Source organism: Meleagris gallopavo, chromosome Z (genome assembly GCF_905368555.1).
Source record: "Meleagris gallopavo chromosome Z, MGAL_WU_HG_1.1, whole genome shotgun sequence".
NCBI classification, from domain to species: Eukaryota; Metazoa; Chordata; class Aves; order Galliformes; family Phasianidae; genus Meleagris; species Meleagris gallopavo.
This window is the reverse complement of record NC_139435.1, coordinates 11,412,447-11,432,645: the sequence shown is the minus strand read 5'-3', so window position 1 is coordinate 11,432,645 and position 20,199 is coordinate 11,412,447. Positions and strand designations below refer to the sequence as shown.

Here is a 20,199-nt window from a genome sequence, read left to right as displayed (position 1 = left end):
AATGATACATCTTCCATGAAACAGGTAGAATGACAAGGTGTACATGATTCTATGAAATAAATTATTACATCTCTAGCTGAGGGAATAGCTTAGTAAAGATGATTAACAGAACTGCTAATCTGATGAAAGAAAAGCAGAACTGATGGAAAGAAGTTTCTTCCAAATAATCTATATATCACCTACTGTTTTTTTTTTTTAATCTGTTAAAGGAAATAATTTTTTTACATATAAATCTCACAGGTTATTGACGTCAATCAATAGTTGGAATTTTCTTGGGTCTTGGAAACATTTTTTTTGAGACTTATTCTCTTTTGAATAATAGGACATTGTGGAAGAAAACACTTCTTCAGAAGGTAGGAGAAAAAGACAACTTCACAGCAGCTGCGTATAGTAACATACAGTTATATTGTCTTGGAACTGGAAAAAACATCTTCAAAACTTTTGCTACATGGTCTCTAGAATAGACTCATTTTTTTGTTTTTTGGTGTGTGGTGCATCTTTATAAAATTAATAACAACAAATATTTTTACCTGTAACTAAACTGGATACAATTAGTGGCAGGACCAGCATTTGCAGCATCCTCATGAGTAGTTCTCCTGGAAATGAAAAATATTTCACTTCCCGATAGCTCATCTTATATGATCGAAGAGAAAATCCAAGGATTACACCTGTAGAGAGGGAAAAGATGTCATGATTTATTCTTCTGAAGCAGTAGTAAATCTGAATAAGTAGTTGTACAGTAATTACTTGACAAATCTGATAGTTATAAAACATGCAGCTTTTGTGCTCTAGACTACACTCTGATCTCAAATATCAACCACCTGTATGAGTAGTTCTACTGAAGGCAGTGAATTACATTTTACAGATTCAAAATGTTATTTTCATTACTATTTTATATAATCTGGGTTTATGTAGAAGGTAATCTTGACAGTTAATGAAAAGGAAACTGTCCTTACTACTGTGGCTGAGTTCCTTGACTTCAGGGATTCTGAATGTAATCATATATGCAATGCATGTGCATATTAGCCACAAGCCTTCAGAAGTCTTGCCCATGCCTGTCTTCTCTGTAGGACTTGATCCTGTAGACATGCTTCAGATGGGATGAGATAACCAGGAGATGAGCTGAGAATCCCCTTGTGGTTAGGGCTTCAAACAGCAAAGCAGCATCAGGATGCGAGTAGCTTTATACATGCCTGCCTTCAGACACATAGGCACTTGTAAATCAGCAGCTAGTCGAGTGAGAGGGCCTTTCTGGATGACTAAGTGGCAGGTTTTAATACCTGAGGCAGTGGGGTGAGGGAGTGTCTGAATCCATTCATCTTGCTGGGAGTAGATAAGTGATGCTTGAGGTATATTTACAAATGGAAGCCATGGGTAGTCCCATGTTCACAGCTGGAACTTCTAAGATTTCATCCTCCACCTGGCACTAACAGCCTTACTTGCTTATTTGGTTAATTATTTGGTTAATTGACATTAGTCATTACAATTTACTGAGCATTAAATGGCTTTGTACCTATCTGATGTAGGCTTTCTATATCCAGCCAGGCAACATGCTTCTGTATCTAGAACACTCCTTACTCACAAGGATGATGAAATTCAGCTATCCTTTCCCATTCCTGACTCCATGTTTATAGTTTGAATTGTAAGGGACCCTTGAAGATCAACTATTTCAAATCCCCTGCAGTGAACAGGGACTTCTTCAACCAGATGAGGTTGCTCAAAGCCCAGTACAGTTTGACCATGGATGGCTGAAAGACAAGGCATCCACCACATCTCTGCACAACCTGTTCTTGCCCACTGTCCCTTACTAGCATTTGGGATAATTGTGGTGTATAGAAAGTTGAATCAGATAGTTAATTCAACTGCAGAAATTATTTATTTTACTGGCCTCCAGATCTATTCACTGAAGTAATATTTTTGCATGGCTGCACAAATGTTGGTAGCTCTACAAGGAAACAGATAGGAGTGTGTCTTGAAGAAGAGTGGGATTGAAGTTTTTTTGGCAGCCAGGCATACTCAGATGTCCTGATATTTTTCATGGAATTGCATCCTCAGATAATGGGCAGCAGAGCATTCTAGTTCCCTCATAAAACTTCCTAAAACTTGGATAGGTACTGCAGATGCCAGAGCACAGCATCTAGTTGCAGTTCTTGATCACTTTCTGCTTTTTTTTTTTTTTTTTTAAATAAGATTTTAGATTTGTAAATTCATGCAGCAGATATCTTCATCCCAAAATTTTATCAGCTAAAATATTTTGCTATGCCTCCTACACTAACTTATTGCCATCTATTGACATAAGGAAACAACTATAACTCCCATGTTAGTAACCTGTATCTGTCTGACCATCCTGCTGGGAAACTTGAAAGTCTGGGAAAGTTACCAGTGTCTGGAAATGTGTAGGACAGGAAATCCCAGTGTTAAGAGGTGAGAGAAAAGTGTTAAGAATATAAGTGGAACAAAACATGGAGATCACACTGTGGAATAGAGTGGTGGGACTGAAGGACATTTATTTCAGCCTCATTCATTTTTGTGGACTGAGGAAGTCAAAGTGCATTTCGTACAAATGATTTTATAAATGAAAGTGAACCACAAAGTGCAGCAGGGCCCCAGAAGACCTGCATTAAAATTTCCTTCTTTTAAGATTTTAAATTCCTCTGCAGTGTTACTAATTATTTTCTTTTTATATGGGAAACACATTTCTCAGACATAAAGAATCCATCTGGACCTTTTGTTTCTTCACTTAATGAGCACTACATTTTGACAACTGGATAACAAGCAAATAGAGCTAAACCAGTCTCTTACTTAGGCTCCAGTCCTGCAATTAGTTCTACATGGATTAATCCCTGCACTAATACAAAGCCTTACTGAAGTTAGGAGGGATTCTGAGGCTGATATAAGAACTAGTCCTTATGCTATACTATAAGGGCTCGATTATCTCAAACACTACTGTCCAAGCAATACAATGTTGGCTAAGAGAGAATCAGGACCCAAGTGGATGGCTGCTTCAATGAATATTATTGGTGGTATTCCTTTTTTTTTTTTTTTTTTCCCTCCTTCTTTTTTTGTCCTAATGTGCATTGTGCATAATTACAGTATTGCCCAACACTGTAATTTACAAGAAAATAATTCTGCAACATGGAAAATATGTGCCCTGGTGACCTGGGCTGACATCTGATATTTACTAATTCTTCAGCCTTAAGTTTAGCACTACTAGTTGATTTATGTGAAGTCATGCCTAGGCCATAAAAACCTTTCTCTAACTCAGTTTCCCCACTGATAAAATAGAGTAGTAATTGCTTTACAGATCTCTCTGAATACTGTGTTAACATAGTGATTTTAGCAGCAGAAAAAGGAATTTAACCAACTGATTTTTTCATTGTAGTCTGAAAATTAAAGTAGAAGAGCATGATTTTATTAGTCTCTCTTGATTTTAGAATAAATAAAGATGAAATATCATTTTATGTTCTGAGTTTAATACTTAGATACAGGATATCTTTTCCTGACTGTTAAAATTTTATTAACAAAAATTATGGTCATGAAAACAAAAAAAAATGAAAGTAGTTAAGATAGCTTTGATTTGTTTTAATTCATTTTTCAGAGCCAATGCTTACAGGTTTTAAATTATCAGATAACGCCATAAAACCATAATTTAAGTCAGACACTACAAAAAGGTATTAAAATGACCCGTTAAACCTTTGGAAAATGTGCAGTATTTCAACAGCCCTCCACATCAGTGTCTGGTAAGAGTGGTATGGATTAGCACCCTCTACAATCAAGTCTGAGAAGGGTAAATAATGGAGCAGGTTTTTCTCAGCAAAAGTTTCAAGTTTCTGATTAATTCTGAAAATTGTAACGAAACAAAGCTTTGTGTGAAACACGCTGCCACAACCTGTAGGGCAGGTTTCTGTCTACCCTTTGTAACAGAAAAGAACAACTAATCTACAATATCAGAGCCTGACCTCTCAAACAGTAAATGGTGCACCATTTCTACACTGCTAGAAAGAATAGATTTCTTAACAGAATCTGTTTTGTTTTGTTTTTCTGGACAAAAATCAACAGTGTTTGTTTAAATTGAGGAGCGGTATTCTCTGTGTCTGTAAAGTAGTACAAAAAAACGATTTAAGCATAATAAAGTGAATCAGATTACAGTTATAAAAATGTGGCTTTTGAGGTGTACTTGTCAGTGATACTCTGAAATTTATGGAAAATCTTTTTGCAGATAAACCTGATGACAATCAGAATAAACTTTTAACTAAACTGTTCTATAGCATTTTTATTCCAGTGTAGTTGTTGAAATTAGAATTTAGCTTACATAAATTCAATCAAGAGAGGATTTAAAACTTGAAAGGAACAGAGGGGAAAAAAAACTTGAAAGGAACAGAGGGGTTGCTACTAATGAGAACGGAACCGAAATGGCAGAAATGGCAAATATGAGTTGGGGTTGCTTGTTCCCAAAGCAGGAAAATATTGATGAATTGGTCTAGGCTTTTCACTTTCAAATGGCTGCAGGAACAGAAAGGAAACAGTAGTTTTCACTGTTGTAGACATATATCCTTTTAATTGAAATCTCTTAAATGGATTAAGTGTGATGAATTGAGTATTAAAATCTGGGTCTGGAGCAGCAATTAAAAATAATATTTTTATGCTCAGTTTTTATGAACAGTTTAATTACTGAGTTCTTTTTTTTTGTATGCTGTCATTACAAAAATGATGTTGTGATGATCTGCCAAAATGTTGTTAGCTTGTGTACAGTTTTCTGAACTTAAATTTGAAAACTAATTTTAAATTATTCCATAGAGAAAATGTAGATATTTTTAAATGTGTTACATAATGCTTTGGTCTCACATTGGTAGAAAAGTGTTTCACATGATACTTTATATTTCATAGAAAAAAGAAAGGTTGCACATCTACACATGCATTTAAAACATCACATCAGTGAAACAAACAAACAAACAAACAAAGGAAAACCCATAACTCTTAGAAGATGATGAAAGAGTCTTTACCCAGATCTAACGGCTTACTCAAGAACAACAGGGAAGTTAATTCTCCTCTTTGGCCTACCTCAATTAATTGCATATAAAAATTAAATGAAGAGAGAAGGATGAGTTTTTTCTCTACTTCACATAACTGATAACTTTAAAAAAGTAATGGAGCTTCCAAGAAATGGCAAGACATTTTTAAGTGAACAATAGCAACAGTTCTGGTGAAGAAGTATTTTCAATTTTAAAATGTGTCTTTAAAAGTTTCTCTTCTCTTTTTTACACCAGGAACACATGGGAAATGAAGCCATACAATTTCTTGGAGTTTACATTATTTAAACCTCTATGTTCTGTGTGTTTTTGTACAAAATCTAGCATGTTACCTTTTTAATTGATCATAAGTTACTCAGATTTTTGTCAAGTGTAAATTGTTAGATAGTGTATAAACTACAGTGAAACAACTGCTCTTTGAATGAAATCAAAGAGCCACAGGGGATGGAAGGGACCACTGGAGGTCATATAGTCCAACCTCCTGAAAAATGGGTTCCCTAGTGGAGGTTACTTTAGATATTCTGCTTTTTACCAGTAGATCCCAAGTTATTGTTATATCAACTCCTTTTCTTCAAAAGATTAAGTACAGACTTGCTTTATCTTTTCCAGCAGGAAATAGGAAATATCCATGTAACTGGAGAAGAGTTCCTTAGACTAAGTAGAGCTTAGTCTTATTCACTAAAATAATCACTGTTAAGCATGATCTTTCAGACAACCTTGTAACCAACAAGCGAATAACATTTTGTTCCATGTTCCACAGAAATTAGGTTAGAGCCAGTGATAGAATCAGGCTCCTACCAGACTAATGTATATTTCTGTTAGCCACACAACCATTTCATTCTTATGTTCCTGCAGAGCCCTGGAATGAATGCTTCTGTTCTTTGGGTCATTTGTTTTTGCTTAATTTACCATTCTGTTCTGACACCTTTGCTTCTAACAACCATTTTCAGATAAGACATCAACTGATTTACTTAAGACGAACAGGTAAATAATCCCTCTAAAGATAAGGAATACTTTAAGATGCCGGCAATCATTCTTAACCTCTTGATCTTTTTTTTGTGTCATAATTTTGAATCAAACCATCTGCCTGCACTCTGTATATAATAATCTATTCCCTCCTTGCTTTCAGGTTTTCTCGTGGGTAGGGGAAGGTGTGGTAGGAAGGTGAGATACCTTTGTCACCATACTGATAAACCTAAATGCTAAGTACCTAACCTAAGTATTACATATTTTAATACTGTAGCAATATTCTTATTAGTGACTTCTAAAATTTTTAATTTTAATTAATTTTTAATTATAATTATATTTATAATTATATTTATAATTATAAAATTATAATTATTTTTATTAATTATATTTTAAGTATTAAATCCTGTTTTTCTAGCTGTTCTTTAGTAGCTAGACAATTACTTTTGTTTGTTCATTTAATTTGGGTCAACATCTGAGTTACTGCTGTCAAGCATTTAAAAACTATTTCTTGCATTGTATCATCAATGCTATCCTGTTATATCTCTTCAAATCTTTTTTATCCTGGAGTTTATGACTCTCCTTAAAGCTCCTTCACAAAATTGAGTTGTATTTGGTGGGATAGCTTTGAGAGTTCTCTTTGAGCCTTCATTCTCCAAATATCCTTGATTTGGAAGAGATGATTCTAGCTTATTTACTCCAAGTCTTGTAGCAAGAGAATACTGGACACATATATATTGCACCAAACTGAGGGGGATAATGTTGTGATGAGCACCGAATTGCTACAGCCACGGAGGAGCTACAATTTAAGCTGATCTAAGTTTTAACTGCTTCTATGCACGTGTACTTGTCAAACACTGAGGATTTAAATTGAGGTTAATTTTCTGTTATCTACTTTCTTGATTTAATTTATCATAAAAACATGCCCTTGAGCAACCTCATCAGCTACTCTTCCTCATCTATAGTAATTTGGAATTAGGTAGAATTAAGGTAGCTCAACATTCCTTTAACTTTCTTCTTTTGTGGATGAATTATTTTCAATATACACTTACTTCTCTGTTTCATACTTAATAAACCAGCTGATTTCTCTCTACAGCTCTCAACTGGAAGAGACCTGACAGAGGATCTCCCACCTACAGTGGTATATATATGTGAGTTATGTTATATGTTCTTTTACTTTTAACTGCATGATGCTGATACAACAGAGAGCTTCAGGAGCAGTGCTCCAAGGAGATCTCGCAGGTGGATGTGGTGAAGCAGAGTACGAGTTAATTTGGAAAAATCTCCTTTGTTTGAGAGACGATGATGAAGGGAGCCCCAGGGAGGAACTTGTTTAAGAGAGCTGAATATCCTAGTCATGACTGGAGCAGAGGAGTCTGTGATACTGTGCTATGGGACAGTTCTAACAACAAGAATGGATTACCTGGCTTGTCCACATATAAAATAAATCTATTTCAGTCAGGATGCACTGTGCTTATTGTGCATGAGTGGATATCTCTGGTACACTGTGACTGTGGCAGGCTTGGTATTTCAAGAGTGTGCTGAAGTCTTTGCCTCTGTGCTACTGAGCCCACTGTTCACAAACACACAACCCAGGGGCTTTCTGAGGCTGCCAGACATCAAGCAATGCAGCTGAAATTCCTGCTATGGAGGATCTGAAAACAGGCAAAAAATCTGCAAATTCTATCTGAATAGAATTTTAAGGCTGTAAAGAAAGGTTTACCAGCACACATTTGATTTTCTCTGGACTGATGTCAGACTTGTTCCTCATACCATGGGAGAAGTCATTGTGTTACTGCTGCTCAGGCTTTGCAGGAGTGCCATGGTGCTGACTGCTATGCTGAAAGTAGAGGCTGTACTGCAGTCTGTTTCTGAACCTGGCCCTGAAGAATTACTTCACCCAGTGAGAGCTGTCACCTTCCAAAAAGCACTCTGGACTACTTGCATCAATCTTCAGTTACAATTTGCACATATCCAGAGGCATTTTGTAATTTGTGATTTATTTTATAGGCATTTATTAAAATACTTCGTATACCCAATTTGCAGTTCAAAATTAAGAGACTCAAATCTTCTTGTTACTGCAGAGGGCCCTGGACTTGATAACCTTCATTGGGCCTTTGCACAGCTGCAAGCACAGCAGCCCCTCCTTGTATATTGTGGACAGAAGGACTAGAGTGGGAATGAAGAGTCTGAAGCTGTAAGAACTGGTGGCTGAAGGAACTGGGCTTGATCAGGCTGTAAAAGAGAAGGATGCAGGGAGACCTCATTGTGGCCTTCCAATATTTAGAGATTTTAGAAACATGAAGGAAATCAACTTTTTACACGGGTGGATAGTGATAGGACAAGGGGAAGGGTTATAAAATGAAGAAAAGGAGATTTAAGTTAGATGTCAATGGGACAGTTCTTACATAGAGAGTGGTGAGGTGCTGAAACAGTTTGCCCAGAGAAGTTGTGCATGCCCTGTCCCTGAAGGTGTTTAAGACCAGGTTGGATGGGCCCTGGGCAGACTGAGCTAGTACTTGATCTAGCAGCTGGGAGCTGTACCTGCAAATTGGAACCTGATGATCCTTGAGGTCTCTTCCAACCTAAGCCATTGTATAATCCTATGATTCTAATTAAGCAATGACTAAAATCACTGTTTTGTGAAACGCAGCATATACTAGAACACTTTGTATACAAAATCCAAAGATATAACAGCATTCAGTGCTGTTTTAAATATTTAAAAAATAAAAAGTTGAAATTGAAGTTTGTCCTCTGCTTTTTTTTGTTATTCCAGAGTTACTCAGGTAGTGGCTTCACCTTTCTTCCTTAGTCAGGGGATGATTTTTTCTTTGATAACATATTCAAAAGTGTTTTTGCTCAACTTAGATTTCTCAGTTTTCAAATTTTTTCTTTACTATTTGCCTTATCTTTCTTTCTTGGACTGTTTCTACGTTTACTTTTTATCTTTGATTTCTTTTCAGCTGTTAAAAATGAGACAACTAGTTGCAGTTTTCTAGAGGTTTTGAAAAGAAGAAGAGTTTTCAGTGCTACACAAAATACAACACATACCCAACATAGGTCAGATGGATTGTATTTTGTGAGGTATTGTTTAAGATTAAGGTATTATTCAGTGCTCTACAATGTTGCTGTAATAACTTTTTTCATGCCTGGTTTTACTTTGCTGCCTCCAGCCTTCTTGACAAATGTTCATGTTTTCACTCCCATACAGAGCAATTCCCAATAGATAAAAGGACTGTTGTCTTGTAAAGTTTACATAGTTCTTTTCTTGACTTTACATTTCTTTCTTGCCTGTTTTTCATCAATTTAAAGTTGACATAGCCCTAAACATCACCAAATGCTGCTCTTCTCTTCAACAGATTCATCTGCCCATCAGTAATCTTTTGTCTTTTTTACAGTGCAGTAACACTCAGGAATTGCAGTCAGTGAGACTGAGATTCCTCCATGCCAAGAAATTTATGTAAACAAAATCAAAAAACAGGGCTCTACTCTGAAGAATGTCTGGCGTAGCCTAATGGAGAGCCTGAGGTTAGACCTTGACGGTTGCCTTTATTTGTGTATTTTAATTCCACCTTAGACATACATTACAAAACATTCCTTTGCAGGCTTGACTTCCTTGATGTGCAGTTTTATATGATCATTTGTGGGACGCTTGAATTATGCATTTGTATCTCTATGGAACTTGCCCAACTTCTCATTTCTACAAAACCACCTGTTAATTTAACTCAGCACTGATAGTCTAAACCTGTAATTGAGGTATTTACCACTGAGAATTAAGTTTTTGTTGAATCAAGATATGCCTGTGCCAGACCTGTTTGGGTCATGGAACATAACTCACATGGCAGACATTGTTAGAAGATTTTAAAGATTTCTTATCCAATATTTCGCTGATACATGCAAACAACCTGGACAGAATTGAAAGAAAGGATTTGCAGATGTGGAATAGAAGACTACTGCTGTATCAGGTTTAAGGATTGAAAGAAATTGTATTCTATCAATAAGGAATTCAAGTTCATGAATGAAATTTGTGGGTTCCTATTATTACCTTTTCAAAAGATGATTAGGATGCTTTCAATCAATTGGATTTGTTCAGCTAAGCCTCCTAAAAATCTTACTATGACTTTCATGAAACTACCTGTATCTAGAATCTTCCATCCATTCTATTCACTGGTCAACAGCCTCTTCCAACATATGAATTTCAAAAAGTTCTTCATTTAATTTGATTTTGATGAGGACAAATTTGGGCCTTTTAATTGACTGACTTCTTATGAGTTGTAATTTGAAGGGTACAGTGAGTAGTCTGTGATTCTGAAAATGTTGTACCAAAGGGGATTGATTTGGATGTAACTTCCACATAAATTCTGATACCTCTCCTCTAACTTCTAAGTATTCAGAATGGAAGGTCAGAAAAACAGCAAAGGAAAACTGGCACCTGGAACAGTCACAACTTAATCACAAAACACCTCTGTCCAAATTTTGACCTTCAAAGTCCCTCTAGATAAAAAAGCTTAGTTGTGAGAGTCTGTAAAGTTAATGGTCACTTCTCCTTTTTATTTATGTATGTATGTATGTACGTATTTACTTATTTATTTACTTACATACTTACTTTTTAAGTTTCCTAGCTTTTCACAGTTCTGCCTGTGTTTTTTTTTCAGAATTGCCATGATATAAAAACCAACACATATATGCAAAGAATCAGCTGAATTTGGAATGCCTTATGTTACTATTTTTTCTCCATTTCCTCACTACCTGTAGCTCCCTGGGGTAGATCAGTGTTTTCGCCATTAGGATAAAACACTATGCTTCTTTTGTTCTCTTGGCACACAACTTTCAATCTTGTACTTCCTTCTGCCCAGTGACACAACTTTGAAAGAAATGGTGGAATCCATCCTAAAACTCAGATTTTGAAAGGAAAAGTGCAAGTCAGTTCCTCAAGAGTCACTGACACCATGCTCAAGGTGATGATTCGTATGCTTCTGGATCTTGTCTGGTCAGAAATATATGCATGATCCTGACTAACAGAAAGGAGTGGGAATAGGAACGTAATCCTGCTTTATTTTGCCTCCTGTCGAGATTTAAACATTTACACATCTGCTTTGCAGACCTGTGGGGTAACATTTTGAATCTCCTAGCTCTCAACCATGTTCTAAAAAGATACTCAGCTCTCAGATTTTAATTCCATGTACAGCTAGCTCCCTTTACTTAAACTTTAGAGGACTTGGTTATAAGTCTTTGTTTGTTGATGTATGTATTTCCAAGTGAAAAAGATTTCAAAAGGCGCCAAAAATTGTGCAGAAATTTAATCCATCAGTAGCATTTAGTTAGCACTCCTAGGAATTTCTTCATTGGTAGTTTCACTACATCACGCTATGATAGTGTCCTTTTTTTTTTAACTTGGTTCTTGTATGTGAAAAAAATTGAGTATTTACTAGAGGCAATTTCAAGGAGCAGTTTATGTCTGTAGTGTAAATACTGTATATCGCATAAGTCGCATCTTTTATAGACCTCTGTGGAAGAAATGAATTTTCAGTTGGGCCAGGTTACTGAGAAGGTAAAAAGCCAAGCATGCAGCGTGCAACAGCTAAGCTAACATCCATTTATGGTTTTACAGCAGTACTAATAGGAAGTAGGTGGCCATGTCAAATTTCAAGGAAGGAAATGTGTTTCCTCAGTTTATGGAATTGAGTGATATTCAAAAGTTGAATATAACAACTGCTAGTTACAGATGTACCTACATCTACAGATGATAAGAATAACACTTTTCTGATTCTCATGTTATCCTTCTGACTTTGCCTCCCTTCCTGCCTTTAATTGCTATCCTTTTTACTGATGTACACTTCAACTGATATATTACTGAACTTTTGCATGGCTTCTAAAAGTTGAATACTCTGGGATTTCATTGTGTTAGTCAAAATACAGTTCAAACTCTGCAGTGTTGATGTAATGAAAAAAGTAATCAAGCACCTGCAAAAATATACCTGGAATTATTTTCATTTGCTCCTGCTCTGTGTTCCACAGTATCTTCCATAATCAGTGGCCTAGCTGCTTCCTAATACACAGTATCAACATCAGTATATTCTGTGAGAAGCTCATTCAGAGAAATTAGCATAAAAAGTAGAAATCTCTAAGCTTCTTTTCTGTTATTTATCACTTACTTTGTTTTATTGCTCCAAAGGTCATCAAAGTCAGACTGGCTGGGCAAAAAATATGCGACAAAATATAGAAAATGCAAAGGATAATGGGTGAGTTCTAATCTGAAGTTCAGTGAAGTTCAAAATGTGAATGTAATGAACAGGAAAAGAAAGAATTGGGAAAATGAACACACAGGATATACACACAGCTAATGTAATTGTATGGACTCTTTTATGCACCTAACCTTGTAAAGAAGGAGTGAAATAATCAAGAAGTTAATATTTCCCAGCTTCCACTTATCTTGATCTAAAATCAATGTTATAGTACAAACTATAAGAATATTTGCATTTGTATCTTATATTTTTTAGCAGCCATATTAAAATTTAGAAGACTGAATTTCTTTATTTATCTCTTTCATATTAGATTGTTTTGTGTACTTTTTCAAATACTTTCATGTCATAAATCTCACAAACTTTTATATATCTGATTATTTCAAGAATATTCAATAACAACAACAACAACAAAGCTTCAGGGATTAATAAATGACTGAATATCTTGGACTACACTTTCATTTTGGCCAACTGAAAGGCATTCCAGCACAGATGGCTGGTCATTAAAGTGTTTTAGTAGCTAGAGTGCTAGTAAGAATCTAACGTTGAACATTTACCCAGCATACAAGTCACTTGCACTTTGCTCATGATTTTGTATTGCTTTGCAGTCGCCACAGTAATTACAGTACACATAAAGAAATTGGAAAGAACTGGGCCTGACAATAGTTCTTTTGCCATTGAAATATCACTTTAGATCTCTCTAGTGCTCACAAAACTACAAACTGTTTCTTGATGGTCTTTAATAGAGCCACTGTTCCTTTTTTATGTTATCCTTTGATGGCATGATTACCATGTTCTATGAGTACTGCAATAAATTTATCACTAAATCTCTTAGAAATCACATAAACACACTAAATGTCTCTGTTAATGGTCTGAGCTCCACCCTACAGAGCCTTGAAATCCATTTTGTACAAAGTAGTATTAAATAAAACAATTTAAATTGAATTTCTAGAGCGAGTTTTGAAAAAGTCAGCAATGCCTACATTTTCACAACGTGTATGAAGAAAACAGTGAATAGATGTTTCTCTGGATTGATTTGTGATCTCCCAGAAATGTTACATTTCAGCACCACTTCGCAAGTCCACTGATTGGCCTAATAAAAGCAAATAAGGTATTAAGGTAACATTGGGCATATTTTGCACCTTTGCTAACATCTGCACTGTTACCGAAAGCAGCAGCTGTGTATATTGTCATTACTACACAGCATATGGCAGTCTGACAAGCAGCGCTGGGTTGTTTCATTAACACCAAAGAGCCTGATAAGAAATTAAGATTCTGATAATAAATGTACATAATTTTATTTTACAAGTAACTGCTTAACCATGGTGCTGTTCATATTTCTCTGTTTGCCATTTGTTACTGGCTGCTAAACAGCACAATGACAGGTCCTCATATTTCCATGTTTCTTCTGGAATAGAATAATCTTTGAATTTTTAAGTGTTGCTCTGTATTAAGGACAACATGGTGTCTGGTTCTTCTTTGTTTGTTGTTGGTTGCTTTTTTTCCCCCATAAATCTATAAATATTTTAAAACTTCAAATAGAATTAAGGCTTTGCTTAGAGATATATTGCTATATATATGTTTTAAATACATTGCTAGGAGGGTTCACATGGTAAGAAAGATCCATTAGTGTAGTGCAGATTGTTTAAAAAATGCTGGGACAAAGACAGCCTCTGACTTCATAAAAGATAGAATTAATTTATTTCCAGCTGTCTCTAAGCTATCTTGATTCATTTTTATATATTTTATCCTTTTGCTGGTATCACATTTTTCTCTTTATGTTTACCATATTATCTCATCTAGGACTCACCTCCCACAACAGTTTCTCCTACAATGATGGATCTCTGCTTTGTTCTCATGCAAATTTTACCAAGGCTGCTGTCAACACTGTCACCGTGCACACTGTCAGCATGCAACAGGGTCAAATAACCCTCTCTTCAGTGGACACAGGAGATCTACCAGCAGCAGAAAACATATTGCTTCAAAGTAGAAGATTGTCTTTTTTTTTTCTTTTCTTTTCTTAAATCCATTTCTACCCATGTATCACTCGCATCCTTTTAAGAATCATTTTAAATTATATTATTGTTATTATAATAACTGTTTGTTTGTTTGTTTGTTTAAAAGGACATTAGAAAGTTTTGGTATCCTATGGAAGGCACACACTTGTATTAGCCTATCAGCAACTCACATTTCTTGTGAGATTCCCTGCAATTACAGAGGATTACATGTCACACTGCAGCCAGCCTCGTGCTCCCTTTGGTGAGTGGGTAGCCAGAAACACAAATTTGTTCCCAGAATGATCTCCATCTCCATCCCTCTTGAACGGTGCTATAGTGGTTTCTCTATGCACAAAGTGCTTTTTATTGTACTTTCTTCACAAGTTCCTTCTTCACTGAGCCCCTTGATTATAATAGTATTTTTTTCTGTGAACAGCTTCCCAGGGTCTCTATGAGCTTGGATCTTTCCTCTAATACAAGTTAAGAATCTACAAGATATTTTTGGGCACTCAGAAGTTCTGCCAGAGCAAAATCTGGACTTGTGTGCATTTCTGGAAAATGGGAAGTTGGTAGCAGAGAATCAAGCGTCCTCTGGAGGAAGAACTTCTGAAAGGAAGGCATTTTGGGGACAGGATGATGAAGTGAAGTAGCGTGGGAGAGAGGGCAGCCCCTGAGATTCTGCCAGTAATTTGGCTAACACTTCAAAGCTTGTAAGACTTCCTGCAGATTTTCCATGAGCCACCCCAACAGCTATCCTACCTTAATCTGCTCCAGATCATCACAACACTGAATTCATCAATGGTCAGCTTCCTAAACTCACTTCAGACATCTACTGGCTTTGGTTGAGATCCACTGCTAAAAAAACCTATTTTAATATTTCTGGCTGAGACAGCAGAATCTGAAAAATATAATTGTAACTCACTTTACTAACCACGTTTTTCTCAGTCTCTCAAAGGTCTTGTAAATAGCTTGAATTTCTCTAAAAATGGCAACAGTTGTGATAATGAGAATGATGTACTAGACAGAACCTATCTATGCAAAATGAGAAGTCAGAGGAAACTTTCTTGAGATTTTTAAAAAATAGAGAATAGCATGTGAGTAATCCTCAGTAGCACTTCTGGAACATCCATATTTAGATTTTTAAAGAATATTTGTTTTTGTATTGGAGTGGCCACTTTAGAAATCAGTTCAGAATTGGATTATGTGCAGAAGATAAAAGGTAATTGACTGTATTTCTCCTTCTCATGTGAATGCCACAAAATCTCTGCTCTGTCAGTAAAGCATCAGTACTCAAAGTACTGCATGTTGCAGCCATCTGCTTCACAACGAAGTGCTTATTTCCACAGACACTAACTCACCAGATATACTCAAATATGTATCAAGTTACAGTCCTGGAAGTGGGCTTGGGCAGATGATTCTTATCCACTTGACCTGTACCTGCGTGGATCCAGCTCAGCAAAGAATTCAGGAATGTTCTTCTAAGTGGGCTTTTTCATCTCACTCTCTAGGCAAAAGCAGCCTAAAATAAATGCTTCTGAAGAAACACTGTTCTCATTTAAGCTAAAATTTTGATTTGCAGTTGAGTCTTCATGAAAATTTATGGACTGATAGCCCTAGAAATTGATGTCTTGTACCTGTACAGAGTACGGAAAGCATTAAAGATCTTTTACCTGAATATAGTTTGGTCTCTACCTATATTCTCATCTAAGCATCTCTGATGAGACAATCAGCAGTCCTAATTGGTGGTTTATTTCCATAGTGTTTGCTGCTGTCTGCTAGGAAAGGATTGAGCCCTCCACCTGATTTTTCACAGATCATTGAAGAGCTAAGAGATGATAAGAATTCTGTCCAGACTACATGGAAGAAGCACAACCACTGAACATTTTCTAAACTCTTAAGCCAACTGTTCTCTATTTCTGTGTATTTCCACAACAGTGAAAAATTATCCAAAAAAAGTTTTACATTTTTATACCTGCCAAGTGTGAACATACTGTTCTAATCACATATGTAATGTAAAATTACACCACCCATGTGAGAAAATTTTGGAATATTCCTTCATAGCAATGAGAAGATTCTTATATTACAGCTGATAGAGGTGTCTATAAGTTCTTGAGCATAATTTGAGCATTTGAATCGTCTGAGGCTGCACATTTTCATCAATTCTTCAACTTGAGTTCCATCCTTACTGTACTCCGCCCTGGCTGTATGTGGTAGTGGAGACATGGACAAATATTTGAAACTAGCACTCTAAAGCTAATCGGAACATGCAAGAAAAGTAAACACATTTGTGCAACCTATGTTTCTGGTCCTACATTGCTAATTTTAAGGAATTTGCCCTGGAGCCTGATGGTAGTTAAAAAAATGTGGGATTGCTTTACTTTTGTCATTTACCTCAATTGTATTGCTTTGAGTTTGGACAGCATTTCAAAACCTGGCTAGTTTGTTCTGCCTTTCCCTACTATTGTAGATAAGATGTCTACAATTTGTATCCTTGATGTTAATGTTCTGGGACTTTTGCATTGAGCAAATTCTTATTTAGGAATGAAAAGTACTTTTGATCAAATACAAAGTACCTAATCTTATCCTTATGCAGACCAGTATAATTTTCTCCCAGATAAAGACCATCAGAACTGAAAGTGGTTTAAAATACCCCTACAGTACTGGTATCAAGCAACGATAATAGTAGAGCCCTAAAATTTCAACAGTAAGAAAGATGTAAAAACAGAGCAAGCATCATCAAGGACATTAGGGTCTATGTAGGATTAGGATGTACACTTTTAAGTAAAACATTTGTGTTTTGATGAGCAGTTTCACAGTTTTATATTGCAAACTAATTAAAAATGAAAACAGAAAGAAAGGATGGTAAAACCTTAATGTTCTTGCCCACAGTATGAGTACTTAAAGGAGCATATGATGTCATTTAGAAATTCAATCTGTACGTAAAGGAAAATGATCAAAAGTAATTATATGGTTATATAAAGTATTTACTTTTCTTTAAAAATTGCATATTTTGTCAGATGATTCGGTCTCTAATGTAACTATAAAATGTGTAGTTATATTTTAAATTAACATTTTGTTTCTGCTTGCTGTTTGATGTTCCTCTCCATACCCTCTAACCGGCATTTAATCAGGTGTTATCTTGCAGTTCTTTGAACAGGTAACATTTCTATTGTTGCCACAATTGCATCTGAAAGATGCATGTGTAAGATTGTGAGAACAGAGAAAGCATAAGCTTGCTCTGTCTTTTGATTGGTTTGCATTTGTCATGGGGAAACTAAAAAGACTGAAGCTTTGATACAGACATATCCTCGGGAGTAAGCTGAAGTTTCATTCCCATTTCATTCATAAAGAACTTCTGCTAGTATTTGTAAAGTGCAATTCATTATTACGAGACTGGGTAAAGAAAAGTTACATCTTGAGCATTTCGCTGAACCTGCTTTGGGTAGAAGATTTTACTGAGAACATTCTGTTACAGTTATTGAGCCTAATTCTTTAGTAGCAGAGCCTGTAAAACATCTGATCTCTTCCTCCAATCTTTTTCTTAGAAATACTAGAATAATTTAAATGGCTCTTCCCACAGCTTCAACATGCGGCTGTAAGAGCCCAAACTCTCCAAGCAAGATCATCCTTATCAGTGCAGAAGAATTTGGGATCTTGTTTGTAATGCAAAATGCCCAGGCAAATTGTCACTGTCAAATGCAGAACAGAATATTCCTATTGAACAAATGACTCACCAAGAATCACAGCAACAACGGTGAAGAGCACAAAGGCATTCCTCAATAAGTAACTTTTAACATCATCCTTTGTTATGCTCTGCACCTTTTTTTTCGCCAAAAGCGTACGTTTCCGGACTCCTTGTTGAAAGCGTTCCATCCTACTTCCATTTTTGGGATCTTCTCCGTTACCTTTAGTCATTTATCTTGCAGAAAGTATTCTCTTATAATAAACTTCTATCAAAATCCTTTCAGAAAAATGGGAGACCCCTTTCTATAAGTGGTGCTGGAGGAGCCTGTAAGACAAGAAATAGCAAAAACTGAAATAAGATTTCAGAGGAATGATTAACTACGTATTTACATGAAGCAGATGTTCTTCCCATTTCAATAAAACTTATATTTGTTGTAATATCTAAGTTGTTGACTGTGAGAAGAACTCCTGGAAGGATTTTATGTTCTGTTCAGACAGGCATACTGCGTATTAAAAAGTTACAATGAGCTTGCTGTCATTCTGTAAAAACCAGGGGTAACTTTTTGATTCCTAGAGATAGAGTAACATGAACTGGTTACTATTCCTGGAAGTGTAAGGCGCTATAGGGTCTAAAACTCTGTGTCAAGTGTACTTCCCGTCTGATTAGGAAATTCTTGCCATCTGAAAAAAAAAAAAAAAAAAAAAAAAAAAAAAAAGCCAGCTCATCTTCACTGTAAACACTGGAGAGAAATATTTTGCTTGAATTGGAACATCTAAAGTCTTCTGCACTTCAGATGTTTTTAACTGGCTGTCTGCATTGTCTGAATTCCTCCTTTTCACATGGCAAAACACAGCAGGAATCATTTATTCATCCCTCAGCCACTATTTAGAAGGTGTGCCCTTGACAGTTCTGTGTTGATAATATTTATCTTTGAAATGTATAAACTATTTGAAGTACATCTATAAAGCAACAGAAGTTATACCCTACTTAGCTTGTTGTTTCCAACTATAATACAAGCTCTCCTTGAATGTAATGTCCAGCAACTACAGGCATGCAGTCTGATTTCAAGAAACCATGCCACTGAATCAACCATAAAATATTTTATAATTAAAACATTATTTTCTGCTTAAGAATAAAATACGGACATCTGCATGGTATTGATTTATTTCATAATGGTGTCTGCACAAAGGTGGTTTTCCAGACTGAGAATCTGGTTTTCTAAGGTGTTAATATACCAGAATGTTTTTATGAGGAAATCAGAAATTTGTATCTACATACAGTCAGTTCTTTCCAGTGATATCTGTCTCTGCATATACACAGCTTAACTGTAACACATTAGTAAATTGAGTGCCTAAATATATATTTTTTCTCATTTGGGAAGCAGAATATAAATACAAAAGATTTTGAAACAATTTGTCTTAGAGGAAATCTCATCTTGTAGCAAATTAATTTTATTGGGATTTGATCACTGCTTTTTGAATTATCATATGTTTGGAGACTGGCACGAGTGCAGCATTCTCTGTGAATTTTAACAGAAGGACACATGCTTTACTTGTTTAGAGAGTGAAAACATTTGCACCAGATATTTACTTTATTCCAGCCTGAATATGAGCACTAGGTGCAAGTTTTTTACTCTTTTGCAAGAAACAGATTCATTCTGCATGCCTTTTCTTCCCTAGATGCTTCATGCAGCTAATCTATGGAGCTCTACAGAACTAATGTGCTCTATAACAACTCAGTGCTAAGGTCAAGAGAGAACGTGGGTATAGGCAGAAGGATCATTATATTAAAGAGCATACAAAGGATAAGAGAGAGAAATGAGGGCTCCCGCGCAGCTGAAGAGTCCGCTCACCTTTCCAGACCTGTGTGATTCTGTGCGCTGTTGGCAGACCAGGTTGGGATTTCCCAGCAAATGCAGCAGAGCTGCACGGTTCAGCGAGCCGGAGGCAGAAAACTGACAATCCGCGTGTGCTGGGGAACGCAGCAACTTGCTATCACTGCAACTTAAGGAAAGGGGAGGAGACTGTCAGCCCAGCTCTGAAAAAAATTGAAGACATCAGGGAGAGGGGAAAGCCGAGCTCCTAGAATATTGATGAGCCTCAGCGCAGTGAGAACAGGGTCACTTTCTTTGTTTTTCCTTTTAGACCACTTTCACGCTTTGTCAGTTCAGCTTCATTAGAAATGCAAAATCGGAACCCAGGAAGAACCGAGGATCGCACACGCACCGGAGCTGAGCACTTCTCCACTCAGCACTGCAGGCTGAAAGCTGCAAAGCCTCC

General features: G+C 36.2%; 1 protein-coding gene across 1 annotated transcript in view; it reads right to left on the bottom strand.

Moving 5' to 3' along the window:
* The window catches only part of SLC1A3 (solute carrier family 1 member 3), a 61,989-nt gene extending 42,057 nt beyond the window's left edge, over positions 1 to 19,932 (bottom strand). Inside the window, exons 1-3 of the mRNA XM_085213486.1 lie at positions 19,773 to 19,932; positions 17,970 to 18,244; positions 531 to 668 (exon numbers count right to left, since the gene is read on the bottom strand). Of these exons, the coding sequence (XP_085069612.1) occupies positions 531 to 668; positions 17,970 to 18,150 (319 nt within the window). The 5' untranslated portion in view covers positions 18,151 to 18,244; positions 19,773 to 19,932. The remainder of the gene's footprint in view (positions 1 to 530; positions 669 to 17,969; positions 18,245 to 19,772) is intronic.
* Between the last annotated feature and the right edge of the window lie 267 nt (positions 19,933 to 20,199).